The 12,963-nt window shown below is 55.0% G+C and overlaps 1 protein-coding gene across 3 annotated transcripts in view; it reads right to left on the bottom strand.

Moving 5' to 3' along the window:
- The window catches only part of SRGAP2 (SLIT-ROBO Rho GTPase activating protein 2), a 110,736-nt gene that overhangs the window by 61,357 nt on the left and 36,416 nt on the right, over positions 1 to 12,963 (bottom strand). For 2 of the 3 annotated variants that reach the window (XM_029573836.1, XM_029573837.1), the window contains exon 3: positions 2,877 to 3,069. In XM_029573836.1, the coding sequence (XP_029429696.1) occupies positions 2,877 to 3,069 (193 nt within the window). Of the gene's footprint in view, positions 1 to 2,876; positions 3,070 to 10,383; positions 10,487 to 12,963 lie in introns of those variants that run through there. The other variant, XM_029573839.1, reaches the window with a different exon arrangement.

The raw sequence follows: 12,963 nt of genomic DNA, 5'->3' as shown, positions 1-12,963 counted from the left end.
GCCAGATAAGTAGGACGTCTGAATACTGGGCCCATAATATAGAAATAGGAACCTAATAGAAGTGACTGGGCTATTAAGGAACATCTAGGTTTTAAACTTACCAGTAAAATAAAAATCCAGAGAGAGAACACAAGCTGAATTAACGCAGACAGACACGCGGTGCCAGGCATGCACCCACACCCGGCTCACCTTGCTTCTGAAATGTACTTGGTTACCCCTAATACTCACCAGCTCTCACATCCCTAGCTGACAGGCAGCCTCCTCCACACAAGCGACAGCCCACGTGGCATGGGGCCAGTCAGAACCCCGCAGCACAGGGCACCAGGATGGTTACCCCTAATATTCACCAGCTCCCACATCCCTAGCTGACAGGCAGCCTCCTCCACACAAGTGACAGCCCACGTGGCATTGACCCTGCAGCACAGGGCACCAGGATGGTTACCCCTAATACTCACCAGCTCCCACATCCCTAGCTGACAGGCAGCCTCCTCCACACAAGCGACAGCCCACGTGGCATTGACCCTGCAGCACAGGGCACCAGGATGGTTACCCCTAATATTCACCAGCTCCCACATCCCTAGCTGACAGGCAGCCTCCTCCACACAAGTGACAGCCCACGTGGCATTGACCCTGCAGCACAGGGCACCAGGATGGTTACCCCTAATACTCACCAGCTCCCACATCCCTAGCTGACAGGCAGCCTCCTCCACACAAGCGACAGCCCACGTGGCATTGACCCTGCAGCACAGGGCACCAGGATGGTTACCCCTAATACTCACCAGCTCCCACATCCCTAGCTGACAGGAAGCCTCCTCCACACAAGCGACAGCCCACGTGGCATGGGGCCAGTCAGAACCCCGCAGCACAGGGCACCAGGATGGTTACCCCTAATATTCACCAGCTCCCACATCCCTAGCTGACAGGCAGCCTCCTCCACACAAGCGACAGCCCACGTGGCATTGACCCTGCAGCACAGGGCACCAGGATGGTTACCCCTAATATTCACCAGCTCCCACATCCCTAGCTGACAGGCAGCCTCCTCCACACAAGCGACAGCCCACGTGGCATTGACCCTGCAGCACAGGGCACCAGGATGGTTACCCCTAATATTCACCAGCTCCCACATCCCTAGCTGACAGGCAGCCTCCTCCACACAAGCGACAGCCCACGTGGCATTGACCCTGCAGCACAGGGCACCAGGATGGTTACCCCTAATATTCACCAGCTCCCACATCCCTAGCTGACAGGCAGCCTCCTCCACACAAGCGACAGCCCACGTGGCATTGACCCTGCAGCACAGGGCACCAGGATGGTTACCCCTAATATTCACCAGCTCCCACATCCCTAGCTGACAGGCAGCCTCCTCCACACAAGCGACAGCCCACGTGGCATTGACCCTGCAGCACAGGGCACCAGGATGGTTACCCCTAATATTCACCAGCTCCCACATCCCTAGCTGACAGGCAGCCTCCTCCACACAAGCGACAGCCCACGTGGCATTGACCCTGCAGCACAGGGCACCAGGATGGTTACCCCTAATATTCACCAGCTCCCACATCCCTAGCTGACAGGCAGCCTCCTCCACACAAGTGACAGCCCACGTGGCATTGACCCTGCAGCACAGGGCACCAGGATGGTTACCCCTAATACTCACCAGCTCCCACATCCCTAGCTGACAGGCAGCCTCCTCCACACAAGCGACAGCCCATGTGGCATTGACCCTGCAGCACAGGGCACCAGGATGGTTACCCCTAATATTCACCAGTTCCCACATCCCTAGCTGACAGGCAGCCTCCTCCACACAAGCGACAGCCCACGTGGCATTGACCCTGCAGCACAGGGCACCAGGATGGTTACCCCTAATATTCACCAGCTCCCACATCCCTAGCTGACAGGCAGCCTCCTCCACACAAGCGACAGCCCACGTGGCATTGACCCTGCAGCACAGGGCACCAGGATGGTTACCCCTAATATTCACCAGCTCCCACATCCCTAGCTGACAGGCAGCCTCCTCCACACAAGTGACAGCCCACGTGGCATTGACCCTGCAGCACAGGGCACCAGGATGGTTACCCCTAATACTCACCAGCTCCCACATCCCTAGCTGACAGGCAGCCTCCTCCACACAAGCGACAGCCCATGTGGCATTGACCCTGCAGCACAGGGCACCAGGATGGTTACCCCTAATATTCACCAGTTCCCACATCCCTAGCTGACAGGCAGCCTCCTCCACACAAGCGACAGCCCACGTGGCATGGGGCCAGCCAGAACCCCGCAGCACAGGGCACCAGGATATCGAGTGTACAAATGTCCATCAGGACCTGCGGGCAGCAGAGATTCCAGCAGCATGGGAGACGCTAACACACAGCGGCCCTCAGGACACCTGTGCAGGAACGTCCCTGCTTCCAACCCTTGAGGATTCTGCTCCTCCTCCTCCCAGCAATTCCTCGGAGAATCCCAGTCATGCACAGCCACACCGCAGCCTCATACCCCGCTCTTCCGTATTCACAAAGCACGTCTACGGAGCTCGACAACCAACGTCAAGCTGAATACATGAAATGCATCAATTACAATTCTCCAAGCCTGGTCCCCGCAGAGCCATTTTATCCAGGGGCGGAGCAAATGACACAAATACATCTTGTACAGGAAAAACCCTTTTGTAAAAACTGAAATTAATCCTCCTGGGCGGGAGCTGGGCACAAGGCTGCAGAGATGCTAGGGTGGCAGGTCTGTGCGGGATGAGCCTCCTCCAGGACAGCTGCCCTGCCAAACACGCCAACAGGCATGATCTAGTAATTACGCTGCCCAGTTCTCCAGCATTTACCTAATCTGTCACGAGCAAGGAGGAGCCCAGGAAACCCACTACCAGAACCTACTTGAACTGCTGGTCTTTGGTGCTGCGGGTTTTGGTCAGGAACCTCTCCGCCAGCTTCTCCAGGTTTCGCGAGTAATCCATCTCCACCTCCGCCTTCTTCCGAAAGAAGTCCTGCAGGTCCTGCAGCAGCTGCACGCGCAGCTCGCACTGCTGGTCCAGGCATTTGAACTGCTCCGTCAGCTGCACCCGGATCTCTGGGGAAGAGGAGCGAGCAGAGTCAGGGTGGTCGGACGAGAGAAGCACAACCCCTCCGAGAGCAAGTCACGCTCAAAACGCGTTTATTCATTCATTCATTCAGACATTTTATGCACCGTGGCTGCAGGTGAAGATCACAACGGTTTACAGAAGTAACATTCACAGCTAGAAATCCACAGATAACGAGGGGTTACAGAGGTCGTATTCATGAACAGGCATCAACCTCGATCCAACAGTTAACTAAAGATCTAGGACATAAAATAAAATGGCAGAACAAGTTTCACATCTTGGTCAGTACATTGGGCTGAGATTCTTACATTATCCTGTTCATTTTATTCCTCGTTATTAGTTCTCCTCGTTCTGACGTTTTTACGTTAGGTCGTATGCGTTTTTGAATCGCCGCGTTTACATCTCCTTCTTTCTGGTATCAAACCTAACGTCTCGGGTAGAGCATGCCACGCTCTGGGCTCGCTATGGAAAACACGCGATGCCTTACATACGTCTGGCGTGCACAGGCACCAGTCCTGCATTCTGCGATCTTAGTGTTCGCTGCGGTGGGTGCGGGTGCAGTGTCGCGCCTGGCAGACCGGAGTGAATGAGTAGGAATACTATTGTTAATACTTTATAACATATTCAGGCCTGTACCGGCAGCCGATGCAGTGAAATCAGCGAGGGGGTAATGTGATCAGGTTTCCTACCTGCAGAACACAAGCCAGCGTGCACTGCACGCCACTGGCCCCACGCAGCGCGTGGCCAACAGAGGGATGTTAGCCAGTTCTCTGGGCTGGGAGTCATTACAGCTGAGGAGCTTCTCTGCGCGACCACGGACACTGGGCTGCTGTGAGCCAAAGACAGTGGCCGCGGGATCCACGCGGTTGGCCACGCTCACCCGCATTTGTTTAACTCAGAGCACACAACGCAGAGATCGCTAGGATTTCCTGCGCCCTGCTAGGCTCTTGCTGCATACCTGAGACAGGCCCCCTCCTCATGTCTGTGACCACCGTGCCAACTGTTCCTGCCGCCTAATATAAGGAACCAAATTACTAGGAACCTGCAAAGCTTTTAACATGTGCAAGCTGGAGACCCGAGTTCCAATTCCACCACTCAGTGCGTGAAGCTGCTGCTCACTTAGCTTGTGCTCAGTTTGCATGTTTCCCCCTGACACTCTCCATGCCCCTAGAAATAACCTGGCCTAGCCTCTTCGTATCTAGGAAGTGCGAGCTAGGGCCTGGAGACGTTTCCAGCCTGCGGCAGACGGAGGGGAGGGGCTTCATCCGTGCCCCTCTTTTTCAGCCTGGATCCCAGCGTCACCCCTCCCTCTACTGAACCAGGCAGGCTTTACCACCCCGAAGGATTAGAGTCCAAGGATGGCACTGCCAGCGCTGGAGGAGGGGGCTCCTCACCCAGGCCCTTGTGGAATGGGGAGGGGGGAGAGGCAGGACCAGCAGCCGAGTCCTCCACACAGCAAAGAGCTGGATCAGAGGGACTTTCAGCTGGAAAAGCCGAGTGGCTGAACTTGGCAAACTTAGCTGGTCAGCGCTGAAGGGTAAAGCCCCTAGCAAGCCCCCCGCCAGCGCAGCACTCGCTGTACCCAGCCCCACGCGCAGCTCTCCTCCCTGCTCTCCCTCCCCTCCCCACCTCCAGACTTTCCATACGAGTCCCTCCTGGGCTGCCCCTGGCAAACATTCAGAGCACGTCTCAGGATTCAGGTGCAAGTGAGCACACGACCCAAACACAGATCACAGGCTCTACCTTTATGCTGTTATTTCTTTGGGAAAGGCTGGAGCGGGTCCCACCCTTTCTGCACAGCTCCTGGAAGCAAACAGGCCGGGTGTGGCACACACCCGAGCTCTCTGGGGCAGGGACCTGCCGCGCCTCCAGCACCGGCACGACTTGTGCTGCTCTCACCTGGCTCTACCTTTTATCTTTTTGGGTGCCAGATTTCCTATCTGTGTCCCATTTCCCCCCAGTGAGGGCGGGGGCAGATATAATCACCCCCCCTCAGTCATTTCTTTTCCTGATCTGTTTAGCTTTCTCCATGAGGGAGCTCTGCCAGCCCCTTCTCTGTACCTTTTCTATATCTGCTCTCTCTCTCTCTCTCGACACGCGGGTTACCAGAACCGCACGCGATACCCCGGGGGCGGTCGCGCCATGGAGCTAGAGAAAGGCAATAGGACAGACTCAGCTCCTTTCCAGATAATTCCAAGCAGCGTATTTGCCGTCTTGATTGCCTAAGATTTCAAGGCATCGTCCATAAGGACCCCAAGGTCCTTTTCCTGGGTGGCGACTCCCGAGGTGGAACCCGGCATCCTGTACCTGCAGTTAGGATTATTTTTGTTAGCCAACGCCTCCAACAGAGGTGCAAATAACCAAATAAAATGCTGAACCACTCGGAGGTTAGTTTATTCTGGAAGGGGCAGCAGGAATGCAATCACTGCTGAGCAGACATAATCCACCGCCTCAGCGGGCTTCAAGCAGGATTCAGAGGGCAGCACCGCGGATTAAATCATCTTCCCAGCCCTGCCACAAGGGAAAGTGGCAAACGCAGGCCGGCTCACCTTTCCATAGGCGAAGCAGCAGCTCTCCTCTCTCTCTGCCCCCCCTTCATCGGGGCTCAGTAAGGAGGAGATCTTAAAGATCACATTTCAGCTGCCACTCACATGCCCTCTGCACGTCCTCACAGTCGCCCAAACACGTCTCTCTCATGCAAGATGCCATGGCTTCACTCGCTGCTCCCCGTACACAGCCCCGGGATCCTGCACCATTTACCTTTATCCACTGGGAAAACTCTGCTTCTCATCAATCCACAGTAGGAGAGAGAGAGAGCGAGAGCAGCCACCCAGCTATCTACATTCCTATAAAGCCCGAAACGCCAGCAACGGCCGTCCTAACCCTTCCCGCTGCTCCCTGATCCGCCAAAGAGTCGGGATGGGACTGCCACTTGTTTCCAGAGCAGACAGAGAAGAGAAGAGACGCTGCTCCCTAATCCAGCCCCTCCCCTCCAGGCAGCCAGCGGGGAAGAGAAGAGGAGGGGGAGAGCCTGAAGCACACAGAGAAGAGAAGAGACACTGCTCCCTAATCCAGCCCCTCCCCTCCAGGCAGCCTGCAGGGAAGAGAAGAGGAGGGGGAGAACCTGAAGCACACAGAGAAGAGAACAGACACTGCTTCCTAATCCAGCCCCTCCCCTCCAGGCAGCCTGCAGGGAAGAGAAGAGGAGGGGGAGAGCCTGAAGCACACAGAGAAGAGAAGAGACACTGCTCCCTAATCCAGCCCCTCCCCTCCAGGCAGCCTGCAGGGAAGAGAAGAGGAGGGGGAGAGCCTGACTCACAGAGAAGAGAACAGACACTGCTCCCTAATCCAGCCCCTCCCCTCCAGGCAGCCCGCAGGGAAGAGAAGAGGAGGGGGAGAGCCTGACTTACAGAGAAGAGAACAGACACTGCTCCCTAATCCAGCACCTCCCCTCCAGGCAGCCTGCAGGGAAGAGAAGAGGAGGGGGAGAGCCTGAAGCACACAGAGAAGAGAAGAGACACTGCTCCCTAATCCAGCCCCTCCCCTCCAGGCAGCCTGCAGGGAAGAGAAGAGGAGGGGGAGAGCCTGAAGCACACAGAGAAGAGAACAGACACTGCTCCCTAATCCAGCCCCTCCCCTCCAGGCAGCCTGCAGGGAAGAGAAGAGGAGGGGGAGAGCCTGAAGCACACAGAGAAGAGAAGAGACACTGCTCCCTAATCCAGCCCCTCCCCTCCAGGCAGCCTGCAGGGAAGAGAAGAGGAGGGGGAGAGCCTGACTCACAGAGAAGAGAACAGACACTGCTCCCTAATCCAGCCCCTCCCCTCCAGGCAGCCCGCAGGGAAGAGAAGAGGAGGGGGAGAGCCTGACTTACAGAGAAGAGAACAGACACTGCTCCCTAATCCAGCACCTCCCCTCCAGGCAGCCTGCAGGGAAGAGAAGAGGAGGGGGAGAGCCTGAAGCACACAGAGAAGAGAAGAGACACTGCTCCCTAATCCAGCCCCTCCCCTCCAGGCAGCCTGCAGGGAAGAGAAGAGGAGGGGGAGAGCCTGAAGCACACAGAGAAGAGAACAGACACTGCTCCCTAATCCAGCCCCTCCCCTCCAGGCAGCCTGCAGGGAAGAGAAGAGGAGGGGGAGAGCCTGAAGCACACAGAGAAGAGAACAGACGCTGCTCCCTAATCCAGCCCCTCCCCTCCAGGCAGCCTGCAGGGAAGAGAAGAGGAGGGGGAGAGCCTGAAGCACAGAGAAGAGAACAGACACTGCTCCCTAATCCAGCCCCTCCCCTCCAGGGAGCCTGCAGGGAAGAGAAGAGGAGGGGGAGAGCCTGAAGCATAGAGAAGAGAACAGACACTGCTCCCTAATCCAGCCCCTCCCCTCCAGGGAGCCTGCAGGGAAGAGAAGAGGAGGGGGAGAGCCTGAAGCACACAGAGAAGAGAACAGACCCTGCTCCCTAATCCAGCCCCTCCCCTCCAGGGAGCCTGCAGAGAAGAGGAGGGGGAGAGCCTGAAGCACAGAGAAGAGAACAGACACTGCTCCCTAATCCAGCCCCTCCCCTCCAGGGAGCCTGCAGGGAAGAGAAGAGGAGGGGGAGAGCCTGAAGCACAGACCCTGCTCCCTAATCCAGCCCCTCCCCTGCAGGCGACCTGCAGGGAAGAGAAGAGGAGGGGGAGAGCCTGAAGCACACAGAGAAGAGAACAGACACTGCTCCCTAATCCAGCCCCTCCCCACTTCTCCTCCTGTACTGCAGGGAACTGAAGGGGAAGGGGTGATACTGAAGCACACAGAGAAGAGAACAGACACTGCTCCCTAATCCAGCCCCTCCCCTCCAGGCAGCCCGCAGGGAAGAGAAGAGGAGGGGGAGAGCCTGACTTACAGAGAAGAGAACAGACACTGCTCCCTAATCCAGCCCCTCCCCTGCAGGCGACCTGCAGGGAAGAGAAGAGGAGGGGGAGAGCCTGAAGCACAGACACTGCTCCCTAATCCAGCCCCTCCCCACTTCTCCTCCTGTACTGCAGGGAACTGAAGGGGAAGGGGTGATACTGAAGCAGACACCACAGACAGAAAAAAGGATTTGACTTGCTACAAGTTTGAAGTTTATGAGCAGCAGAGCCACCCCTGGCCCGGATGACCGGCACGACTGCTCACAGCCTTCAAACGTCTGCCAGCTCAACCCCTTCTGCTGTCCACAACCTCCAGCAGAGCAACCCAGAGCAGCCTTCTGCCGCCTTTTCCCTGGCAGAGGGGGCGGGTTAGGTCAGTCCTGGCTCCTCCGCATGGATCACTCATGAGCCCCAGCCCTGAAGGACAGAGAGCGTGGGAGGTGCCTTCCCCGAGAGAAAGGGCAGAGCCCTGGCTTTGTTTGCTATAAGGGAGAAGAGGTAAGTTAGAGAGAGGCGGGGTGAGTGCCTCTCTGACCACCTTCTCCTCTTTACCCCGCTGATCTTGCCAGTGTGGTCCTGAGCAAGTTCACACCCAGCCCTGGCCCCGATCCCGCCCACTTCCTGTCTGACGCAATCCCATCCCGGGCTCTGGCTGGACAGACAAACCTGCCCACCACGGCTTTTGGTGCTTCTCTGTCTTTTATTGTGACTGTAAGTTACCTGAATACCCTGGATTTTATCTCCTTACCCAGCAGTTTATAAATGTGAGTAATGCAGAAAATAAAGCAATGCTCTCGTGCTCTGTCACCAGGCAGATCTGGGAGCCCCTTCCTCGTGCTGTCCTGTCACTGTCCAGAAGCTCCCCCCCACCGTTAGACATGGGTTTCCTGTTAATATCCTCACCGCCCGGGTCCACGATAGCCGTGCGAGTCTGAGAGCAGTGATGCAGCCTTGTGGCGGGGGGGGGGGGGGTGCATGCTCGGGGGATCCCATCAAGCAGAGATTTTCCTTCAGGACAGACGCTACCGATTTCCTACCATTATCCCACGGCAGGGCACGCGTTTCCTGCCCGACCTGCGCTCAGGATGCCCGCCTCAGTGCCCCCCTCTCATCCACGCGGCAGCTAGGCGGCTTGGGTTTTGTTTCTAAAGGTCCGGTCCTTAACTGAGTAAAATCAAGCAGTGCAACTCGCCACCCAGCCAGAATGTGGCTGTAAATAAAGGGGCACATCATGTGCGCTGGGGGAGGGGCTGAGCTGTCCAGCTAAGCTCGTTACATATCGGGCAGATCTCGCTAGGTGAGCCCTGCTGCTGGGCAGATCTTGTGGCTACTTATCCGCAGACCTTTGAAAGATATCCAGTCCCAGACCCCTTCCTCCTCCACAAAGCTAATGCTAAGTCCTCACTCTTCTCCCCCCCAGGCCTCACCCTTCTAACCACCCCCCCCCAGGCCTCACTCTTCTAACCGCCCCCCCCCCAGGCCGCACCCTTCTAACCCCCCCCCCCCCGGCCTCCCCCTTCTAACCGCCCCTCCCCCCCAGGCCTCCCCCTTCTAACCGCCCCTCCCCCCCCAGGCCTCCCCCTTCTAACCGCCCCCCCCCCCCCCAGGCCTCACCCTTCTAACCGCCCCCCCCCCCCCCAGGCCTCCCCCTTCTAACCACCCCTCCCCCCCAGGCCTGGTAACTTAAAAGCATAAAGGGCTATGTTCAGCTATACATGTAGCCAGATAACACTAGGCACGTACACTTATCCTGCTAACTTTAGCCACATAACCTGTCCATTAAGCACCCTACTGAATATGGACCTCCATTTTTTGGAGGGTGCGTGGGAACTTGTCTGCATGAAACCTCCTGATGGAGGCACCTGCGACGGCATCGTCGTCCTGGGAATGAATGCGCCCTTCAACTCGCTGAACCGAAAATACAGCTGCGAGGAATCCTGAACCCAGGTCACCCCTGCGCCGGCGTAGCCCAGAGGAAGACCTGCGTCCAAGGTGGTCCGAGAGCCCCCACAGAATGGAGCCGGGCAGCCTGAAATGCCAGCCGGGGGAATCGAGGAGTAATGCCGGCAGGGACCGCACTGACACAGTCCCATTCACGTTCATTTCCTCTCCACTCTTGTGGGTGATCCTCCCCCACTGCTCTGCTACATCAATCTAAAGCCAGCGGAGAGCCCTGCTGTTCATATTTCCACTCCGGCGTACAATCCCACAATACTTTGGGAGCAGGCTGGGGGCGATAATAAGATACAGGTCCTGTTAAAAGACATTCATCCCCCGCCCTGACCACGCTGATCTCACGTTCCAGGAGCCACCAGAAACGAGCGGGCTCCCTTCACGTTCCCTCTCCCACATCTGCGCTTTGTGGCCGCAGGCTGGCTCCCGTCTAGCCCATCATGTCATTAGCCTAAGGCTATATCCAGAATACCTTTCATCTTCCTGTTATGGCGGAAGGCGAGGGCTGTGCTTCTCCTCATGTCTTCAGAGAGCCCAAATCTCAAATTTAACTTTCCTCAGACTGAGCAGCCCTGGCTTCCTCCTTCCCAGGCTCCTCAGCAGACAAAACTTTCTGCTACTTCGGGTTTCGCTCTGACATCAGCAGGAGAGCCAGCAGCAACCCAGGCTTAGAAAACAATTCCCCAGAAAGCACAGGAGGAGAGAGTTGCAGAATTATTTGCACAACACTCTGCTAACATCATCAGCTGATAAAAGTTCTGACAGGGACCAAAATAGACTTTTTGTGACTGAATCTAGAGCCTCTGCCATGGGCTCGCCTGGAGCCTGTTCCCGCCCAGACAATGACCCCCAGCCCCAGCACAGGACTGCCCTGGGCAGGCAACAGGTCCCCAGGAGGTGGGGGTTAAATCCTGTCTGTCACCAGAGCTGAGATCTGGTGCCATATTCACCTTCCCATCGCCTCACACCCTCCCTAGAAAAGCCTTAGGGAGCCCCATCGGAGGCCCTCCATGTCCACCACGCGCTCACAGGATGGAGGATCTGGACATCACCTCCATGTTCGCTTTTCATCTCTGCCCCCTCACATGATGGCATTAACTAATACGGATTCATTTATATCCCAGCAGTGCAGCACGACCCTGTCTTTGCAAAGTGATGCAGCCTTTATGAAAGGCATCCCGAAACCGAACTCCTTCACATCTGTTAAGTTCATCATATGAAGTCCTACAAGAGTCTCTCTCTGAGACACTAAACAATAAATCAGCATCATCAACTATTCCAAAACAATCAGCATCAATATCACAACACCACCATCAGTAACATCAGTAGCAAACAGCACTCAAACAACAATCAACAAACATCATCACCGTTTAGAGAAAAACTATCACAAATTTTGGTAGTGAAGGCCTGGTGGTTTCATGAAGCTTTCACTGATACTTAGAACCCATTTTACTGGGCTTTGCTGTCAATTTTATTTTATAACATGGATAACTTTTTACCATTATTAAATTTTCATGCCCAACATAGCAGAAGGATGGTCAGGAAAGGGTTTTGTTTTGTTTTTGACGGTGATACCAAAATCTGCAACAGGATAGACAGCCAGCCAGAAAGATGTGGAAAACATGAGGAAGGATCTGGCGAAGCTTAGTAATGGTCTAAGGTCCAGCAGCTAAGATTTAGTGCTAAAAAATGCAGAGTCATGGGAAAGGTGCAGTATTGGAGGTGAAATTCTTCTGAGCCGGATCTGGGGGTGATCGCGTCTGATGAACTTCAGGTGGCTAAAGCGATGGTAAAAGCCAGAAAGCTGCTTGGCTGCATAGGGAGAGGAAGGGTCAGCAGAAAAGGGAGGTGACATTGCCCCTGTACAGGTCCCTGGTGAGACCTCACTGGGAATACTGAGTACAATTCTGGAGACCCCACCTGCAAAAGGATAGAAACAGGACGGAGCCGGTCCAGCGGGAGGTCACTAAAATGGCCAGTGGTCTTTGTTCTAAAGCATATGGGGAAGGACTTAAAGATCATAACATGTACTCCCTAGAGGAAAGGAGAGATATGATAGAGACATTCAAATATCTCAAAGGTTTCCATGCACAGGAGCTGAGCCTCTTTCAATGGAAAGGAGGCTCTAGAACGAGGGGATCATGAGATTAGGATGAAAGGGGGCAGACTCAGGAGTAATTTAAGGAAATATTTCTTTCCAGAGAGGGTGGTGGATGCATGAAACGCCCTCCCAGTGGAGGTGGTGGAGATAAGGCCAGTGTCTGAATTCAAGAAAGCTTGGAGGAATTGTAAGGGCTATAGAAATTGGATGGATAGGCAGGCTAGATGGACCATATGGTCTGGGGGGGGGGGGGGGGGGGGCTGGTGGCAGGGGGAATTGGCTTCTGAGAACCACCACAGACCCAGACATAAGGGAAAAAGCACAGGACTGCTTCTAAGGCCAAGTCCAAAAGCAAAACACGCAGCACTGTCTGAATTCTCAAGAAGGCTCCTGGCCCAGTAAAAATGTTGTTAGCAGGAAATTTATGGGTTATCATAAAGCTTGGGGATAAGTGCATGGAGCAGCAGTTGCTACCTTCAAGAGAAACCTGCACAGCACGGCAGAAACTACCATAAGAAGCTGGCTGGGCAGACTGGATGGAGCATTGAGTCCTTTGCTGCTATCATCACTATGTTACTATGTTTCCTGCCATCACACTTCTCTGTTTCTATATAAACTGCTTTAATATTTGAAAGGTAACTGGCAGTAAATCAAGACTGCAAATAAACTAAACTCCAAATAGCACTACTGGCATCATCAAATAAACAACCACTCTCCAACAATTGCAAACAGCAGTACTAACAGCCAACAGCAAATATCATCAACTCCACAACAGTACAATGGCACCAAATCCCCAACAGCAAATATCAACTTTAGAACAACTGCAAATAGCACCATCAGCATATGAACTCCAACAGCAGCAGGAAAGTGCATCATCAACTCCCCAACAAAGCAAGTCAACAACATCAAGAGCACCTCAGCATCAAACAGCAAACACTAACTCTCCAACAG

Source organism: Rhinatrema bivittatum, chromosome 12, assembly GCF_901001135.1.
Source record: "Rhinatrema bivittatum chromosome 12, aRhiBiv1.1, whole genome shotgun sequence".
NCBI lineage: Eukaryota > Metazoa > Chordata > Amphibia > Gymnophiona > Rhinatrematidae > Rhinatrema > Rhinatrema bivittatum.
The sequence above is the reverse complement of the archived record's forward strand: the minus strand, read 5'-3'. Positions and strand labels throughout refer to the sequence as shown.